Below are 21,072 nucleotides of genomic sequence, written 5' to 3' on the forward strand. Positions count from 1 at the left end.
TTGTTCAGCGGTATTATTTTGAATGTTAAATCACCCATCAGCTGCGGACCCAAAGGATGGGACATGCTCTCCGTGTGCTGATGTGTCCTGGACTGGGCTCTGGTTCCAGGCTACCAATGATGGTATCTGGGCCCTATTCCCTCTGGGAGTCACTGCTGCCCCTACCTGGGTGGTGAGCTGTTACTGAAACCCTGTTTCCAGAAAGACTACAACTGAATGGGTTCAGTTCTTTTCCCTCTGTGATGTTAAAGCTGGGAACAGATGTCACGCAATAGTGTGATTACTATCTTGGCTGCTCTCTAACTTTTCAGCAGTGTCTGAGTTTCCAAGTAATATTTTAGAAGCTCTTCATCAGATCCCAGAGCAAGGGTGGTTTCTGCAGGGAGAAACACTGAGGACACAAGTTCAGCAGGAGTGACAGGGTACATGAGACATTAGTTATACCTCCCTGAGGAGCGGTTCTGTGTCGGGGTTGGAGGTCTCTGTGGTGGTGGAGGAGCTGTCATCATCAGCCAGGGTGTCCTTTAGCTCATCCTCCTGGGACTTTCCCTTCGCCCGCTTCTCCTTCTCTTCCTGCTTCTTTGGAGGCTTAGCCTTGCGTTGTTGAAGAGATTTTCCTTTCCCTGGGGATGGAAAGTCAGAGTAAAAACAAAGCTTCATCCAAGCAGCTTCAAACCCAAAGCCAAACTTGTAAAGTTTTGTTTGGGAGAGAAGCTAGAGTCTTCTTTCTCTACTTTTCCCCTTCTTGACTTAAAGTTATCCAAATTGGGTTTGGCTTTGTGAGGAGTTTGTTTTAAAAAGTCGACTTTGAGTCACAGCCGATATGCACCGGACTATAGTCCTCTTACAGGTACAGCTTGGGGAATATGTATAGACTCGGCCGATGGAAAACACCGATCAAAAACTGGCCTGAAAACACCTGCCAGAAAGTGACAGAGCTTTGAAAAAAATCACGGGCACTTCTGGAATGTGTGGGGTGATAGAATGTCAGGGGTGAAACTATACGGTGAACCTCTCTGTGCATCACCTGGAGGTGCTAAAACCCTTTGTCACAGAAAGAGGTTGCTTTAAGAATCTGCTTGAGGCTGAACTGAAGAGTTTGGGACTAATTTTGCTGGTAGAGATTTCCAGACAGCCTAATATTGACTTTTTCTCGTGGTTATTAGTGACTACTCCTATGCAGATCTACAATGAAAACGAGCAAACAGGGCAAGACAAAATAAAATACCCACGCCCCCCAACCCAAAATGTATAACTTGAGGGAAAAAAAGAGAGCACCAGTAAATTTAATGTTGGAGCTAAGTTCTATGTTCAAAAACATAAGTTTGAAGGCCTGATGGAAAATGAAATAAAGGAAGTGATGTCCTCGGGGATTTAGGAAAAGGAACAGGTCCTTTAGACCTTTTCTGGTCCCCCAAATCAACAAGTCAAAGCTCATGGAAATGTAATGCAAGAAGGGGGCAGGTCCCAAACAGGCATCACCATCAACCAGGTGGTTTTGGCTTTAACATCATGGAGGATATAGGAGTAAAAAGGCCTGAACAGCGCTGGAGACCCCAAGGAAGCAAACCACAAGAGAGAAGGGAGCAAAGCTGGAAGGACAGAGTCATGGAAGCCCTCTTGACATTGAGCGGAGCTACAGAGCTTGCCCAGCTGGTTTTCAGTCTTGCTTTGGTCCAGTATTTCCTCACTATGCTCCCTTTCCTCCCTTTTGGAATGGTAATGTATATTTTATGCCATTATATGTTGGAAGTATGTGATTTGCTTAATTTGTCTTTTTATTTTATGGGAGTCACAGTGAAGAGACTGCTTTGAGCCCTATAAGATGACTTTGGATTTTTGAATTATGTTGAAACTGAAAGAGTAGGGAGTATTGTAGAATATAATTCTAAGATGTGTTACATTTGTTTATCCTGTGGAATATTTGTTTAATGATGCAAAGATGTGTTGCTTTTTTTTTTTTTACGTTGCATTTGTTTAATTCTGTGAAGCTGTTTTACTTTGCCTGTCTAAAATACCTGATTGGTCTAATAAAGAGCTAAACAATCAATAGCAAGGCAAGAGAAAGGTGGGGTTGCCAGACTGAGAGAATAAATAGGAGAAATCTGGGAAGAGAGATTGAAGAGTGAGAAAAGGAGAGGAGGAGGATGCCATCCAGCCACACAGCCAGACATGGAGTAAGAAGGAAAGAAAAGAAATAGAGAAAGGTAAAAGCCCAGAGGCAAAAGATAGATGGGATAATTAAGTTAAGAAAAGCTGGCTAAAATAGATCAATGACCTCAACATGAAGCCAGCCACACTGAACCTTATAGAAGAGACAGTGGGAAGTGCACTTGAACACACTGGCACAGGGAACTACTTCCTAAATATAACCCCAGCAGCACAGACACTGAGAGAAACAATAAATGGGACCTCCTGAAACTGAAAATCTTCTGTAAAGCAAAGGACACAGTCAACAAGACAAAACGACAACCTACAGAATGGGAAAAAATATTCACTAACCCCACATCAGATAGAGGTCTGATCTCCAAAATACACAAAGAACACAAGAAATTGGACACCAAAAGAACATATAATCCAATAAAAAAAAAATGGAGCGCAGACCTAAACAGAGAAGTCTCAACAGAGGAATCTAAAATGGCTGAAAGACACTTAAGGAAATGTTCAACATCCTTAGTCATCAGAAAAATGCAAATCAAAACAACTCTGAGATTCCATCTTACACCTGTAAGAATGGCCAAGATCAAAAACACTGATGACAATTTATCCTGGAGAGGTTGTGGGGGAAAAGGGAACACTTCTGCATTGCTGGTGGGAACACAAGCTGGTACAACCTCTTTGGATGTCAGTGTGGTGATTTCTCAGAAATTAGGAAACAACCTTCCTCAAGACCCAATAATACCACTTTTGGGTATATATATCCAAAGGATGCCCAGTCATGCCACAAGGATACGTGCTCAACTATGTTCATAGCAGCTTTGTTTGTCATAGCCAGAACCTGGAAACAGCCTAAATGCCCCTTGATTGAAGAATGGATAAGAAAAATATGGTACATTTACACAATGGAGCACTACACAGACTGGCCCCTGACTGGTAGAACTGTTTGGGAAGGATTAGGGGTGGGCTTTTTCACAAATCCACATTAATCTCACTTAGCAATGTCCTTGGCTTTGTAGCTGTTGCTTCAAGATGTGAGCACTCAGCCCCTGCTCCAGTGCTATGCTACCTGCCTTGATAATCATGAAGCCCCAAAACAAATGCTTTCTTTCCTAAGCACTGCGTGGTCATGGTGTTTTGTTACAGAAACAGAAAAGCAACTAGGAGTGGTCCTGCTGCAACCTGTGTACTTACCCAGTCACGAGGAGCCACATGCCACACTCAAGGGAATCTTTTCTCCTTCAGTCTCCTACCTTATGTAACTGTGAAATCTAGTGGCCTCCTACCCTGCCCCCTCCAAAAAAAACCCTGTTGTCCCCTAACTTGCTTAAAATGAAATGTACCATGACTGATGTAGATGTAGTGCCACCAAAACTCATCAGCCTGCTTGTAGCCATGGGAATTACATGGTCTACACATCACATTTCTTTCCAAAGTTCTGAATTCCCAAACTCAATGAGTCTGGATTACTCTAGTCTGAGACCTTGCCTCTGTCAATACGCTTTATTTCTGTTATACTTTAGCACCTTACACCCAAGGCTGCACCCTAGAACCTGTTCATGCCCACAATGTTTACTCTGAAACCTCACACTTAGGCCTCACTGTTAGACTGTGTTCGGGCATTTGTCTCATTACCCCAAAACTGGCCTTGTGCACATTTTTCCTGTTTGTAAGGTTCCTCCAGGCAAAAGCTCTTTCCCTAACCCACTAATCCCACATTATCTGGCACATCCCTTACTCTTTTGCCAACAAGCCATGATGTTTTCACTGCTGTCACTTTCTGCTGTCCCGGTCCTGGAGGTCCAGCTTCTTTGGTTTCACACATTATCTCGTTTGCTTCTTTTGCACCCCCTTTCCTATTTACAGAAGAGTTGTCAGTGAGGCCCTGCTGGCCTCAAGCCTGTGACAACCTTTCCACCTCTGCCTCACCAGTACTGGAGGGATTACAGATGTATCACCACAAATGACCAGAAATTCTATTTTTGAGTTAAAAGGTAGATGGTTTAGGCTTTAGCCCCAATTACAAAATCAATTCGACAATGGCCGTAACACAGCTACGGCCACAGATTACCTTTGCTTTTTGACAATGGTGATGGAGGTTGCTCTGTAAACACATCTAGGGGTGGGGAGTCATGGTGGTCGAAGTCTTTGTCCATGGCTTCTATGAGACTTGTGATGTCGGAGTCCTCTGAGCTGTGCCGCGTGTTGCTGGCTCGCTCTGGGTGAGAAGAGTGTGTGAGGGGGGCAGGAGAGAGCCTTTCAGGTGGTGGCTCCTGGTGTTGAGGCACTGGTGGTGGAGGCTGTGAGTGCTGCTCCAACGGGCTGTGGCCATGGTGCTGGCTGCTGTGCTGGTTCTGCTTCGTCCCTTTGGACTTTCTGTTTGCTGTGTGACCTTGCGTTACTGCATTGGCCTCTAAGACTAGGGGGCTCGTTTTGCTTGTAGACTGTGAGGTGGCTGCTTGTGCATTAGTCCTGCTCGACATATGTGAGCTGCTTTTGGTTCTGACACTGTCCACGTCAGCTGAATGTTTGCTGCTGTGGTTGCTGTGTGGGTGAACTGAGGTGCCACACTGCCTGTGACTCCCTGTGCCAGTCCTGGATGACGAACTGCTATAGAAACCCCTACCGTGACTGTGTTCGCAGCCGAGGGTGTTCAAGCTGAAAAATGGATCAATTGAAAAGCAGTAAGCTGCAACTTCCAGTCTAATACCAATAAAAAAATTCATTAGTATATCCATCACAAAGAGAAACTAGGAACAAACAGCAGGGGCAAGAGCTACAACTTTCTCTCTGGAAATTCCCTCTGGAAATTATAAATTAGGTTAGTGGTCTAACTAATCAATAAGCAGATTTTGCCCCTACAAGGTTAGAATTAAAAAATTATTTTAACCCCGAGTGAGATACATTTCTATTTCTTGTAATTACATCAGCCAAGGCTATGTGTACTAGAAAGTGGATTTTCAGTGTGTGAACATACTTTCCTTCCGATGAAATACCAGCGATTCTCCTGAGATCAAATGGCCTTCCCACATCAAAGGGCGGGTTGGAAGCTTCAAAGGATAGTCGCCTCCGAAATGGCTCCCAAATTCCTTGAGCTTCCAAATAGGCTGTTCCAATGACCAAGAGAAACAGGGCACTGTGGAGCACAGAGGGTTGATTCAGCATTCTTTGCCAAGACAAGAATAATATATTTGGCTATTACACATTTCTGGTGTGTGTGTGTGTGGTGTGTAATTATAGTATGATGTAAAATAACAACAAAAAAAGAGCTAGATATGCCTGCAACACGTTTTTAAAAGAAGACAAAAATAAAGCATTATAGATCAAACAAAATTTGCACACAAACTTTCCTTTTTTGAAGTTTACTTACACACACGTTCTGTGTTGGGTGTTCTGGCTCCACGTATGTTGGTGTACTAAGTGCATGCAGTGCCAGTGGTGGCCAGAAGAGGGGATTAGATCTCCTGAACTGGACTTACAGACTTACAGTAAGACTTACGGGTCGAGGGCGGTTGTGTGGGCACTGGGAATTGGACCCAGGTCCTGCGGAAGAGCAGCAGCTCTTTCTGAAGCACTGAGCCGCCCCTCCAGCCTCTCCACAGCAACTTTAAAAGTGCTTAGCCTTACCCAGAAGCTTCATGGGAAGACAATGTGTCAGAAGAGACATGGTTTTCCTTACCAAGGGGACCTGAAGGATGGAGGGTCAACTCTCTTTCCCTGGAGCATATAGCTATAAACTAATTTAGATAAGAGAATATTTGATTCTCTAAAATACATAAAGAAATAAACTGAAAAGAGATAAAGATGCAAAGGCCTTCGAAAATATTTCTCCTCTGTTTATGTTGCTTAGACAGTCAATTACACTAATTCCGTACGTCCGAGGAAAGCAACTTTATGTGGTATTGTGTGCCTTCTTCCTTATGAAATCAGCATAGACTTCATTTGTTAAATGAGTGTTAAAGGCACGAAGACTTCATTATTGTATATGCCACCCAAGAATGGTTCAGTTTTAACTATTCCTACCAATACACAAGCTTGACCAAGTCAGGGGTGTCTGCTTTGTCTGCTGGGATACCCATCCCTGAGAAAAGTGAGAGGCAGAGTAGGCACTGAGTGAGAGCCAACCTTGAAAGAACACACTGTACCTCATTACTCCTGAGATGATGATGTATAGAGCTAGTTCCCAGTTGGGTCTGGGGAGGGCTTCTGCACAGGCTGCTAGCATGTGGTACGGAAGGGAGGCATTCAATACAAACACAAACTCAGAGCCGCTGGTTGTTACAAACTTCAGTTCCCGGATGACTCTGGAGGCTGTGAAATCTGGAGTAAACCTATGACAAGGACAGCAGTGAGGTTCATTTTCAAACAGATTCACGTGGTTCTTTTCTGGTCCCTCTATCTGTTTTTGTTTTGTTTTTGAATCTAGGCTTTACTCCTAATGACTTTATTAACAAAACAAAAACCAACCAGTCCCATTCCAAGTGATGTTTTGTCACTTCCTGCTTGTTGCTTATAGCCACTTGTGCTTTCTTTTATTAGCTGTACACACCCTGAGCTCATGCTTTCCTCCCTGGACATTTAGGTGCCAAGTGCTATGTCATGCATGTAGTAATATACGTGAAAGTGCTGATTAAACAGCCACAGAAGATCATAGAACTGTTATCTAACCTGGGGCAGGTCATATTTATTACTTTGTAATAAGTAATCAATTACAAAAATAACTGCATCTAATACTGAGGGCCTAAAGACTGTCTTCTGAGTAAGCTTACATTCTCAGACCACACAGAATCAACGGCACAGGGGAGGCGCAGATCTCTGCTCTGTGGCTGAGACACCTCCAAGTCACTCTAACATCTTATGCTTTGTAACAACCTTGAAAACATTGAAACTGGTTTCTAAAAAAGTAGTTTCCAAGATTATCTGGTCCAATCTAAAGGAAGAGGAAGTTTTACAATGTTGGAAACAAAAACATATAATGAATATTTTAGCTGAAGTGGAAAAAAAATCCAAATACATTTGTGGTAAAACTTTTTTTTTTTAAAAAAATTATTTACTTCTTTTCATGTGTGTATGGATATTTTGCCTGCATGTATGTCTGTGTACTATATGCATGTAGACCCTGAGAGACCAGGGACTGGAGTTATAGAAGGTTGTTGGCCACTATGTAGGTGATGAGACTCAAACCCAACTCCTCTGGAAGAACAGCCAGGCCTCTTAACCACTGAGCCACCTCTGGAGCCCATGTGAAATGACCCTAGTGTCAGGAGTGGAAAGTTAGTCACTGAATTAAACCAGTACGAACAAGCACATACTTACAGTATGATAATGTCTCTAGAGGTGTTGGCACTTAGTGCAAATTCTTGGCAGTTAACCACTTTAAAGCCATATCCTTCACAGGCATACCCACTGATTTCAATGGTTTCTACATGGACTTCAAGCTGTCCTGTATTCTCTACTTTGAATGTTCTTTTCAATGTGAAATTTGGTTCTCTTAGTTTCAAACCTGAAAGAAAATCAGACGAACGAATAAATCACTTACTTCTGGTGTGAATGAGGTATATGTTGTGAGCTTCTGTATGCTGAACATTATGAGTCAACCCCACATGCCAAAAAGATCAGCATTCCTCAGGTTTTATCTGGAAACATTCCACTTTGATCTATTTTATTCATAATTAATAGATTTCATTCATTCATTCTTTCTTGGTAGTATACTTCTGACCCTGCTTGAACTCACTAGGTAGTTTAGGTTGGCTTAGAACTCATGATCCCTTGCTCCAACCTCCCAAGGGCTAGGCTTACAGGAGTGCATTACCCTGCTAGGCTTTGATATGCCATGGAAAAAATGACATGTTTTACTTTTCATGTTTTACTTTTCATTCTCAGAATAAAACCTGCAAAAGATCCAAATGAAACACCTCTGAATGTAAGACATGATTCTCTTAGCATCATAAACATTCACGACTAGAAGGCAGGTGTGCACATATGGAAATACTATTCTTGCTTCTGAAATCACTGATGGCTGAAAGCAAAGGCTGGAAATTGGTCTTTTCACAGTTAGGGATACTCACTGTCTATACAATCTTTTAACAATGCTTCTGTAATTTTGAAGCGTAAAGAACTTCCTGGACCTGGAAGCTTGCCTGCTACCCTCAAGTTCTCAGTTGTCCCTTGACCTTGGACCATCACAGCATCCATCACAGTCAGGTTGTTTCTATGAAAGAACAAGAATTACATTTTTCTCCAATTAATTTTGCATATCTTTTGATTTACAAGTTCTAACATTTTTAGACAACCACAAAAAATTATTAACATGTTGAATTTAAGGGTGAAAATTTAAAAATTCACAAAGAGCACACATTTTTCATCATAACTCACACCGATGCTATTACTGACGGTTTGAGTGACAAGGACTTGAAGGTAAGCACTGAAAATGAGCCACACTCACATCACAGAACCTACCTGACTATGATCAGTGAAGAAACAGTTCTGTTGTGAAGTGGAGTAAACTTTACTTTGACAGATTTCTTTTCTCCAGGTTTTAAAATGAGGTTTAAAATGAAATGCCGAGAGGGGCCCTCTGTAAACCCTGTTGGACTTTGCAGTGGATGAGCCTTGAATCATTGTACAAACAAAAAGGAGTCATTGATATAGTTTCTTGGCAAACTATTTGTCCCTTATCCCCTCCAGATCCCAAGCCTCTCAAACTGATCACACAGACAAGTTTATCCTTCATGACTTAAACACTGGTGTTGAGAGCTGGGTAGCCAGTAAGGAGACTTCACATTCTGCATTAAGTTAAAACAACAGAATTTATTTCTCAGGTTACCAAAACCCTCATGTTTGTATTATGCAGTTTATATTTGTATACAGCTATTTTTTAAAAGTGTGTGTGTGGTTTTTTTTAATTTGAAATATAATTCACATACAGGAAAGGACACAGACCTGAGACAAACAGTTTGATACATTAATACAAAGTCAACACTCATGACTGGAAGTACACCACTTAACTCTTGCTTATGAGGTACAATATTTTCTTTTATAACTCTTTAATATCTACTACAATAATGGAATACTCTGATTGTTCCAAAGTGGATGGTGAATAAGTTACTTTAATAATAAGCCATTCTTGGCACCCCATCCCCCACCCCTGATGCTGCCTTTCTGAGACAAGATCTCGCTATGCAGCCTTGGCTGATTTCACACTCACAGAACCCTGTATCTCCTGAGTGCTGGGATTAAATGTGTGATGTTCTGAAACAAAATGAAAGGACTCCCTAACTGTATAGTGATGGACTCTCAGACTGACCAGGGCTCCCTGGGATGTTATGTTTTTCTTAGGATGCCATCTCGACCACAGGTCAGATGAGCAGTGGAGCTGGAGTTAACACCACCAACTCCTAAGTGTGAACAGAGACAGTGGTGCTAATCTCCCTTGTAGTGATTGTCTGTTTCCAGTCTGTACTTGTAAAGAAAAAAAATGTCTTTGAACAATAACAAACATAATTTATTAATTTCAACATGTACTCCTGTCTCTTTAGTACATGCAGAAAGAGAAGCAGTTTAAAGGAATCACTCAGCAATTATATTTTCACCCTTAGAATTTCGCCTTTAGAAATCTCCCGATTTCTAGTTCAGTGTATTATATCTCGCAAATACTACTGTATGAGGTCAAAATTTAAAAACTAAGTGTCAGCTCATTCACTTATTTTATGTCCTTTACTTATAAAGGCAGAAGAAACCCAAGTTCTAGTTACTGAGTATTTTCACTAACTTTCAATACACTGCTTGCTACAATGGCATTTTATGCATGGGAGAAACAAGGTAAGATTTCAAGAGACACTGGAATCTAGGACTATCTAAGATGTCTGTGTTCTATGCCTTCTGACTGGAACTATGGCAAAGAGTGGAATAACTACAAGACAGCTGGTTGGACAGGGTTGGGGAGCACTTCCTACACCACACAATGTGGTCCAACAGGAAGGACAAATGCCCTGGATCTGAAGGAGGCTTGAATCTGGCCCTGGGCAGAAGGGCAGTGAGGCACAGGAGCTCAGGCAGCCTGCAACACTCCCAGTGCTACCCTCCTAGCTGACATGTGTCCTCCACATCAAGGTCTGACGTAATTATGAGTGGCTAGTGGTCACTTACCTGAATAACAGGGGACACTTTCATTCCCAGAACAAATCAACTTACTTACATTTTTAAAGTCAGTATTATCTACTGATGTAAACACACACAGCTGTGCCAGGTATGAGCACAGCCACCTACTAGTCTCAAATTCATAGGTTTTTACAATTTTATTAGGAAGCACACAGGAAGAAAGTTTAAATGATTCAGCTAAATCTTTTAATGTTTAATGAAAATAAAATGTCACATTAGCATATTTCATGTATGGTCTCAGAATTTCAGCCAGGCTTAACAGCAGCCTGTAGGTACCCTTCCCATTGGCCCCGGTCCTAGCAGAGAGTAATGGTGTGGAGCTTGTACTTACAATATTTCTGTAGACTTGGAATTCAAGTGTCCTCAGATCTAGCTTGGCCACCTTACTCAAGTTAAACCTAAAATAAAAAATGCGTGTTCATCTTTATAAACATCACTACTAGAAATTATAGAGGATTAACAGGCTTAAGCTTTATTTGCAAATTATCTTGTGGCAGGTCTTGGGAGCAGTATTTTATCACAGTAATAGCATTTAGAATGTTAAAAGTTATCAGTTATTAATATCTTGTTCACGTTTTAAAAAGGAAATACTGGAGTTGCTTTGTCTATTGTCTCTTTAAAATTTTAAATGGTAGCTCCATCTTTACATTCTGTTGAAACATTTCTTATGCTCAGTTTACTATCAACCCAACCCCAGGAAACTTCGGGGAACTTTAGCTACAGTCGACACTTTGGCTGTCTAAAGCAATGCTCGCTTACCTTGAGACTAACTTATCTACAAAAATGGAAGGGTTGGAATACAAAGCCAGAGGGATGAACTGGACGTAGACAGGGACGTCTGCAGGATTCTCTAAGGTAATCTCTTCTTCCTTAAAGCAAAGCCAAGATACATTAGTGGAGATTCCTACAACCTCAGCTATGTCTGAGCGCTACCATCTGAGTACTTACTGAGGAGCAGTTAGTATTAGTGAGTGGGAACTTCACATGCCGGGGAGAGCTGAGGATGGAAGGCCACGAGAGCTCGGCAGTGATTTTTGATACTATATTTTTTTGAAGGTCTGTATTTACTTCAAACAGAGCATTCAACCTAGAAAAACAATTTCTAAGTCAGTGCACAAAAGCAAAACACTTGAGTTTTCTGAACACAAGAAATTCATAAGAAGTTGTACTTGAGAAAGATTTTTTTTCCTGTTCTTAAAAAAAAGTTTCTCATCCTACTTTTAAAGGATTTTTTTTAAACTTTATTATGTTAGTATTACACAGAGATTACTTTTATTTTTGTACATATACGTGATACATTTCTTTCACTAGTCGTTCATTGCCCTGCCTTGTCCCCCATTTTCTTTTTTTTTGAGGGGGCGACCCAATGAATTTCATTAGGGTAGTTTACAGGAACATGGTGAGGGAGTTCACTACCTTACCAGCAGCTAACACCATTGGGAAACGTGTCTTTCCCTCTCACATCAACCATTATCTGCCTAAATCCTCATGGAGCCCCAACCCATTCCACAGCAGAGTGCTGAAAGGCCTGGTCAGGTGGAGATCCTGTACAGGAGACTACAGCTGCACAAGAGTTCAAGCCAGAAGTCAGGGTTCCCACCACTGCCTCCATTTCCCCTGGCCTATATGCTCTTCCTCCTCCTTGGTGATATTCCCAGAACCTTAGAGGTGGTGATATAGATGCCCCCTCTATGACTGGGCATGCAACTTTATTATGCTTTCAATGATGTATATGCCTCTATTTTGGCACAAAGGACTCAACATAACAATTCTTGCTATAGTTCTATACTGAGTTTGTTAAGGTTGACAAGTCTTCATTCCAGTAGCATTAGTGAAATGCATGTATGCCTTCAACGAAAATTTGTTTAATAAAACAAAAAACTTTCTATAAGAAATTCCTCCCCCCTTCCCCTGAGACAGGGTTTCTCTGTGTTGCTTTGGAGTCTGTCCTGGAACTAGTTCTTGTAGACCAGGCCGGCCTTGAACTCACAGGGATCTGCCTGCCTCTGCCTTCCGAGTGCTGGGATTAAAGGCCACCCGGCTCTTTAAAGAAACTTTTTTTACAATACAGAAACTCTCGGTTTCAACAGTTAATGGTTTGAACCATTGGACAGATGGACTCATGAGCTGAGCTAAGCAGACAGTTCTCAAGAGAAAAAATACAAACGTCCAGAAACATCTGAAAAAGTGTTCAATATTTTTAGTCTTCAGGGAAATGCAAATTAACTGCTTGGAGATTCAGAAGAGTAGCTATCATTGAAAAACAAACAAATACACAGACCCCAGACTAACCAACCACCTGCCAACAACAAACACTGGTGAGGATGGGCTGGTGAACCTGTATTTGGGCTGCAGGTGGGGATGTAAACTTGCCTAGCCATTATGGACACAGTATGGAGGGTCCTTGAAAACTAACAACAGAGCTTTCCTATCTCTACTAACCGAGGGCCATTCCCTAAGGTTGCTAAGTCAGCATACTGTAGAGATACTTGCAGAAAGCCATATTTATCCCTGCATTATTTAAAATAGCCAAGAGTAGAAAGGGAACCAGGAGAAGGAAAGGTCTCAAGAAAGGGAAAGGTGGTATCAAAAGGAGGTAATAAAAAATGTGTTATGAGAGCAGAAGCAGGGGTCCCTCTAAGGGGACGAAGGGAACCAGCAAAGGGGTAGAGGTGGTAAGAGTAAAGTCTAATCATACATGCGCAAAAATGTCAAAGTGATATCCATTCTTTGTGTGCTAACTAAAAAATTAATCAAAAAGTAGTTAATGGTTTAAGAATTTCATAATATTCTTATGGTAGACAATTTTAATTTTGACAAATCTATCAGATCTACTTGTCAATGTTCCTGCTTCTGGAAAATTTTTTTCCCAACAAGTACGAAAGGGTCAGGCTTTTATAATACCACAGCTACAGCTTAGCGTTTGAATCCAGGTGCAACACTGGTTTCCAGTAGCATATTTTCTACCTGCCAAAGATGCCATGAAGAGCCACCTGAAGGGGCCCTTTATGCCTCTGGCAACAGACTAGCAATTGAGGAAGGAGGCAGTTTTTTTCATAATTAGCTAATAAATTTGGTCTCTTGTAGGGAGAGAGCCCAATTTGCCTTCTGTCAGGCCAGTGGCAGACAAAACTTTCTCATGCATAACACTGTGTCTAAGATGAACATGGCAGTCATGATATATAAGGGCAATTTCACATTTCTTTGATTTTAAGGACAGACTTTATACACTGGAGAAAAGAGGAAATAGGAGCGTAAGTATTCCTTAGCAACATATGTTGACAATATCAATGTGAAAACATTCTGAACTAGGCCCATTATCTTACTGTAAAGTAAAATAACCAATATGAAAATACAGTGACATTTCCAAAGTGGTAACAACAGAGATGTCCCATGTGCTTCACTGCTAAACACTTCACTGTAGCAGAGGCTCGTACCTATGACCTGCATTCTCCTTTATTCCCATCCAAGCTTTGAACAAGCTCTGATGTACATCCCAGTCGGCATCCCACGAGTCTTCCTGCATGGCGACCCCTGGCTGTACTTTGGGTTCAGCTAAAAGAGGAAGAACACGTCAGCACGAACTCAGTCTAACCCACTTGCCAATACCCCTTCTAGTGAATTCTACAGTACTCAGTTAGCATCACTTTTTGATGGAGAGAGAGAAGAGATGGAGGGAACAAGAAGACTTACATTTGGATAGAAAGGGCAAGCCAATATAGCAGTGATCCCCACACTGTAGCCCAGGATCAAAATAAATGTTTGCAATCTACAAAGAAGCACAGGATAACCGTGAATCCCAAATCCACAGATAATCACAGTCACAAAGGACTGAGAGCTGGGACTTCTCAAACCTAACCAACCTTTGACTTTTTCCCTGGCTCCAAGTCTTCCCTATTGCCCCGTAATCGTTTGTAGTAGAACCGTACATCTTCTGACAAAGACCGTATGTGCTGTATCTTCACCTTCTGTGAGAAGGAATTCATAATATTTAAGCTCTGGTGAACTATTTTCCCCTGAAGGAAGAAAAACAAACAAATTTAGTTGTAAATGACCAAATCTGCAGCTAAGTAAGAATATTCAGAATTTTCATCAGTTGATAATATTTAAATCTGTAATAGACCCAAAAATCTACCCCTTCATTCAGAAGAAAAGCACCAAATTAAAAGAACAGAAATCATAGGACAACCTTTTTGTTGTTGCTGCTGTGGCATATTACAGAAGTACCATATGAATTAAGGGAAAATTTGGTTTCATGTTGATGCACCAAGTACACCAAGAAGACACAGAAATGAGCTTTAAACAAAGAGGTCACTTTTGGTTTGTAAGGCAGTCTGTTTATACCAAAGAAAGGCTGCACTGAAATAAACAAATTCTAAGACCTAATCAAGTAAGAATAAAACATTCTTTTTTTAAAAAGCTTTCTTTATAAAAAGCAACGTATTTTTTTTTTTTTTTACAAAAGAGAAAATTAGATCTTTTTTAAAAATACAGGCTACCAACTGGCATGCCTGTGATTTCAACACTTAGATGATTAAAATCAGAGGACTGAGTTACACAGTCCTTATCTCAGAAAATTAGTAAAAATATACACCATTAAGAATCTTACGAAAACAAGGCTGGGCGGTAGTAGTGCACGCCTTTAACCCCAGCACTCAGGAGGCAGAGGCAGGCGGATCTCTGTAAGTTCAAGATCAGCCTGGTCTACAAGAGCTAGTTCCAGGACAGGCTCCAAAGCTATAGAGAAACCCTGTCTCGAAGAACCAAAAGCAATCAATTTACTTTATTTTATGTGTATGACTGTTTGGCTGCACTTGTGTAAAGTGTACTATGTGGAACAGGACCTGGAGTTACAGATGGCAGTGAGCTCCATGTGGGTGCTGGGAGCTGAACCGTCCCCTCGACAAGAGTTATAAGTCCTCTTAACTGCTGAGCCATCCTTCTAGCCTCACAAACCAAAGTATAATCAGTAACCATTTCTACCAGGTTCTTTGTTTTTCTACAGGGTACCAAATTAGTAAATTATGAATTTAAAAAAGATTCAACTCACCCTCGAGAAACATTATAAGCTTATACTTTCTTCTGGTTATTTCTACCCACTTAAAAGAACAAGAAACCCGCATTTCTAGTACTTGGTACTAAAAAACACAGAAGAGGATGGTGTCCTTATTTGCAGCCTAGTGAAAATAAATACCCTAGTAATACCCTTAGGGTGGACATGTGGCTGGGAGGGAAGAGAGTCGGACAGGCAACAGTTGTGCCTTCTTGGCAGTCATCTAGATTCCTATACCTGTCAGAACTTTTCCCCAGCGTCAGCTCTTAGGCCATGTGGAGATTAAAAGGAAATAAAGTTCATTTTGCAACTCTACTCAAATATCCAACCCTGAGTTATTTGAAATGTTTTCTAATGTATGCTTTCCCTCCAAAAGCTCTGGGTCCCTTCAGGACTTAGCAGAGGGTGGCTGAAGGAAGAATAAGGGTTTCATGGATTAATAATAAAGGTATGAATTTAATATATAGTCAGACAAAGTGCAATGACAAGAAGGTGGGGGTTTAATTATAGCTCAAACTTAAATATATTGAACTTATTACTTAAACTGTTATATTGAGAGGGTACAATCTTGAATTTAGGCCTTGTTAAGTATAGCACTCCTATCTCCTGCCCCAACCCTCTATCCTAGGAAGACACATTTCTACATTTGCCCAATGCATCCTGACTCTTCCTCAACGCTCAAACTCTAAGGCACAGTTAAATCCTCTATCTCCTCCTACCCCCAGCTGTCTCAATTTGCTGACCTCATCAGAGCACGTGTAATATCTTTTGCCTTCTCTCTACCACTTTGCTCCCCATGCACACATCATCTATTAAGGTCCTGCCACTAGGTATAAAAGACTTCCCTATCTTTCATGGAGAGATCAGCCTGTGAGGTACGAGTCACTGCACGATTAAACTGTTGCAAGTATTGTAGAACGACACATGAAACTATCGCCTACAGTAGCCAAGAAGTATTCAAATTCTTGTATTTCCATTACTTAATGACCCATATACAAACTTTCTTTTTTTAATTCTTTAAAATTAAAAAATTACATGATTTATTTGTATGTATATGGTGGTGGGCTTATGTGCCACAGAGTGCATACCCACTATTGAGTCCACGTGAAGCTCAAAAAACAACTTCCAGGAGTTGGTTCTCTCCTTCCTCCATGTGAGTCCTAGTGAACTCAGGTCATCAGGAGTTGGTTCTCTCCTTCCTCCATGTGAGTCCTAGTGAACTCAGGTCATCAGGCTTCGTAGCAGACAACTTTATCTGCTGAGCCATTTCACTAGTTCAACTTTAAATATCTTAACAGTACTCAAAAAAAAAAAAAAGGCATGAGAGTGCACACCTTTAATCCCAGTGGGAGGCAGAGGCAGGTGGATCTCTATGTTTGAGGGCAGCCTAATCTACAGAGCAAGTTCCAGGACAGGCTCCAAAGCTACAGAGAAACCTGGAACCTGGAGGGGGAGGTCCAAAACCCCCTAAAACATTACCAAATCCATTAAGAAAGAGATTTTATAGTTACGCTGCCTATATCCAGATTTTATATATAAAATTCCACACATTTAATTGTATATGCTTATTTATGTGAATATAGTTATTAATTTATATTTTTATGAAGAGAAATATCCAACTGTTGTGTTTTGTTTGAAATCAAAGAAGAAATTCTTCCTATTGAATAAAACCTACATAGATTCTTTTTTTTCTTTCTTTTTTTTAGCATAAACTTTCTTTTTTTAGCATAAAGCACAATACCACAAAATTTTCTGGAGATGATTTTTAAAGTGTCTGTTCATGCTTGCCTAAGCAATTTCTTATCAAGCTAAAAAAGTTATTAATTCTAACAGTGTTTCAGATGACACAGAAACATTTTGACATTAACTAACTTCTGCAGAAAGAGTGCCTATTTTTATTTTATATGTATAAGTGTTTGCCTGCATGTATTGATATGCACCAGATGTGTGCCTAGTTCTCATAGAGGACAGGAGGAGGCACTGAATTCCCTGGAACTGGAATTTAAGACAGTTGTGAGCCACCATGTAGGTGCTGAGAACTGAGGCAGGTTCTGCAGCAAGCGTTCTTAACAAAAGAGCTATCTTTCCAATTTCAAAAGTATTCTCAAAGCAATCTCTCTCTGTCTCTCTCTCTCTCAATGGAAGTTTGGAAGCAGAAAAGGCTTTGCTGCCTCCATCAGAGACCTGGGTGCTCAACTCTCCCCATGGCCCTTTTCCTGTGTGCCCTACTCCACCTTGTGCTGTTACTTCCTTCCACAAGTGGCCTGCATTTCCTTCTGATACAGAGCCAACCTTTAAAGCCCAGCACCGACGATGTTAACTCTCTACTCAAAAATTTTAGATTCCCATGAATTTACGTTTTTTCAGGTATCCACTCCAACATACTATTCTACCTGCTCTTAAAGTTTCTTTCCTTTCTGGCCCAGCAGATCACTCAGCACCACCTGGACCACTTCTGACTGTACCTTCTTGCCTGTGGCGATGTTCTTCCCTAGCCCTGGATGTTCTTGACCACGCTTTTCTATCCCTGCCAGAAAAAATTCTAAGTTAGGCTGCAGGGTGCTTTTTCTCTAAGTCTCTTTATTTTATTCTTCCTAGAGTAACCTCTTCTCTCTGCTTTACATAAAGCAAGGCTCCAGTTCCTACTCTTCATAGAAAGTCTTTTTGAGGGAAGGGCCTATTTCTTATCCCACTTTATGTCCTCTGAAGAACCTGGCGCAGTGCTTTACGTTACAATAAATGATGAAAACAGTAAATGACCTTCCCGTCTGAGCTATAAACAGAGATAGAGGCAATGAAAAACACTTAGGAAGAAGAAGTATAATTGTCTTACTGGGAAGGAAGGGGGAAGGATCATGTGTTTCGGGAAGCAGGTCAGCGAGCCCACTGCAATCACGGCTTTCACGGGGATGGTCAGGATCTGTGGAGTGAAGAAGCAGACTACCATGAAGTCAGGGAAAGTCTGGGATATCTGGTACTGGCGATTACTTCATTGTTTCAGGGCTAAAAACAAAGCTTATTTTGTGTCATATACCGGCAATAACTCAGACGAGTATTGAAACTACCCCGGAAGCTTTTTAATCTTTCCAAGATTCTCTATAAATGAAAACAATAGCATTTCCAGTGACTACTCATTTACCTGCTAAGAACAGTTAAGACCAAGTCATAGGAAAGGAATAAAGACAAATTTTTCAAAATGTAAGTCCTCTTACAGATTAAAAAGGAAAGCTGTACTCCTAAAACAACACCTATAAAAATCCAAAATTTCTATGGCTAAATAACTCAGTATTTTTTTTGTAGACAGAAATTGATTTCAACCAAAGTTTTAAAGACAAGTTGAACTTTCTGGAGTTAGACTTTCGTTTACTCCTAATTAGGACCACACATGAGCTGAGTGCAGTGCATAAGAGAATATTTGTGTAAAATTTTATTTTTTGTAATTAACTTTTATGTATATAAATATTTTGCCTGTATACCTACTACACACATGCCCAGTGCCTGCAGAGACCAGAAGAGGGCACTGGATCCCCTGGAACTGTAGCTATAGACTGTTAAGAGTCACTTTGTAGGTGCTGGGAACTGAACCTGAGTCCTCTAGAAGAGCAGCCAGTGCTATTAACTGCTGAGACATCTTTCCAGTCCCTTGTGTTTAATTTTTATTTTCATCCACTTAACAAAAACTTGCCTCAAGTCTGAAAGGCACTTCTATATGAACACTAAATATGAATTCCTCGCTTTTGGAGGTAATTTGATATACTCTAAACTAGTCATTTATTATTGAATAGTCAATTCTGTTTATTTTGTCATTGGATTTGTGTGTGCTGAAAACAACAGGAGGACAAAAAGATACCAACTTGTTGAATTCAGCAGTACTCAGTACCTAACTATTCAAAGATCTTTTAAATGTTAAGTTCAAAATATTTTTAAATATTTAACTGAGGGAGCTGGAGAGATGGCTCAGTGGTTAAGGTCCTGAGTTCAATTCCCAGCAACCACATAGTGGCTCACAACCATCTGTAATGAGGTCTGGTGCCCTCTTCTGGCCTGCAGGCATACACACAGACAGAATAGTATACTAAACAAATAAATTAAAAAAAATATTTAACTGAGGTAGGCAAGCAATCCGACCCTTAAAACCCCAGCCCTTGAGAAGCTGAAGTAGGAAGTCTGTTAGTTTAAGGCCACTTTAGGCTACACAGTAAGTTCCAATCCCTTTATCAAAAATCAAAAGTATAAAATAAAAAAAAATCAGATCTGTCAGAAATACATACATTCAGGCTCTTACTGAATACAACATAAACTCTACAGTCTCTGGAAGACCTCAATGATATTCATTTAAAGAATGTCCATCAGGACACAAACATTAACATATTGCAAAATATATACTAATGAGTGCAGTGTCAAGCATGCAGCTCAGGAAATCCAGTCAGTTGTTATGTGGCAACCGTCTGTACGCAAGTTTTTAACAGGGTAATTCTAAATGTACTAAAGGTGTTTTTCTGAAACTGTGTATTATTTACAAAGTATGAGTTCTAGCAGAAAAGTAGGAGGTATGGATCAGTCTTCTGAATGGTTAAAAGGCCAGTTTTAAAGGCATGAAACTGGTACACTAACGTTAAGCAGATGTAGTTCTTTTCTTCTACAAAAACAAAAAGCTCTATAAATGTGCACAATCAATAACAGCAAAAAGTTTCAGAAAAATCTACTCGCATGAATCCCCAGTAATGTGCTTACCTCATAGTCTGTTGTGATCTGTATGGCTCCATCGTGAATCCCTTCTAGTTTCTTAGCAGTAAGCTTGACTCTGAACACTGCAAAGTGTCCTGAAGCTAATGTCACCTGAAGCAGTAAAAATGGCATCATTCACTAGTGATGCAGAATCAAGTCTCCTACTGAATTGGGAAAGAACACTCTAGTAGTAAGTTTTACCCACACAGACCTGTGTGGCTCAGGTCACACTGGAGCTTAGAAAACTGACTCACTGAAGACACTTTCTCCTTTCATGATAGCATGATATGAATCATTCCAATTTCACTTGCTCTGTAACTCATGATAAAATAGGCTTAATACCTTAGGGCTTCAGTGCCCTCATCATGGAAGGAAAGTAGGGGAGTAGATGATCTCATGAGGCTCTTCCAATGTCTACCAGTCATTGTCATTAGGAAGCACATCAAAATACTAATTGTGTGGCTTAAACACCCATTCTAACCCAAAGAAACAGTAAACAAGTTCACTCACTGGGGACTGGTCAGGCAAAGAGGACCTTTCCAACTCTGGAAGGCTTGCGATCACAGTAGTTCTGTTGCCTTTCTCTGTAGCTACAAGTTCTATTGATAAGCCATCTCCTATGATATGCCAACTTTTTATAGCCAGCTTCAAAGAGAAAACACAAAAGTGATCTTGCAACACAAATATGAAATCCTCAGTGTGATCAAGAATAAAAATAATTTCTTTACCTCAATTGGATTGCTGTTTATAATTGCAAATAATATATTACTTGCTTCTGTGGCACTCAGTACTCCAAAATCTATGAAGCGTTCTTCTATTTTGGGGGGCAATACAAAGTACTGGAGAGATAGAAAAGGACTATATTAAACACCAAATCGCATGTGTGTAATCACTAGGAGACACTACAGTTTCTGTATCTTATGTCAATGTATACAGATACATTATAGAGTAAGAATTTTGACCAAGGACAACCA

General features: G+C 40.6%; 1 protein-coding gene across 1 annotated transcript in view; it reads right to left on the reverse strand.

Moving 5' to 3' along the window:
* Tmem131 (transmembrane protein 131) overlaps positions 1-21,072 on the reverse strand; it is a 163,764-nt gene that overhangs the window by 12,840 nt on the left and 129,852 nt on the right. The window contains exons 17-33 of the mRNA XM_087898067.1: positions 20,827-20,937; positions 20,609-20,743; positions 20,105-20,209; positions 18,204-18,290; positions 14,181-14,333; positions 14,011-14,086; positions 13,755-13,872; positions 11,266-11,404; positions 11,077-11,186; positions 10,649-10,715; positions 8,617-8,768; positions 8,226-8,368; positions 7,474-7,660; positions 6,303-6,488; positions 5,135-5,293; positions 4,229-4,815; positions 445-623 (exon numbers count right to left, since the gene is read on the reverse strand). Coding sequence (XP_087754193.1) covers positions 445-623; positions 4,229-4,815; positions 5,135-5,293; positions 6,303-6,488; positions 7,474-7,660; positions 8,226-8,368; positions 8,617-8,768; positions 10,649-10,715; positions 11,077-11,186; positions 11,266-11,404; positions 13,755-13,872; positions 14,011-14,086; positions 14,181-14,333; positions 18,204-18,290; positions 20,105-20,209; positions 20,609-20,743; positions 20,827-20,937 — 2,694 coding nt within the window. The remainder of the gene's footprint in view (positions 1-444; positions 624-4,228; positions 4,816-5,134; positions 5,294-6,302; positions 6,489-7,473; positions 7,661-8,225; positions 8,369-8,616; positions 8,769-10,648; positions 10,716-11,076; positions 11,187-11,265; positions 11,405-13,754; positions 13,873-14,010; positions 14,087-14,180; positions 14,334-18,203; positions 18,291-20,104; positions 20,210-20,608; positions 20,744-20,826; positions 20,938-21,072) is intronic.

The sequence above is a fragment of the Myodes glareolus genome, chromosome 18 (genome assembly GCF_982192425.1).
Source record: "Myodes glareolus chromosome 18, mMyoGla1.1, whole genome shotgun sequence".
Taxonomy (NCBI): domain Eukaryota; kingdom Metazoa; phylum Chordata; class Mammalia; order Rodentia; family Cricetidae; genus Myodes; species Myodes glareolus.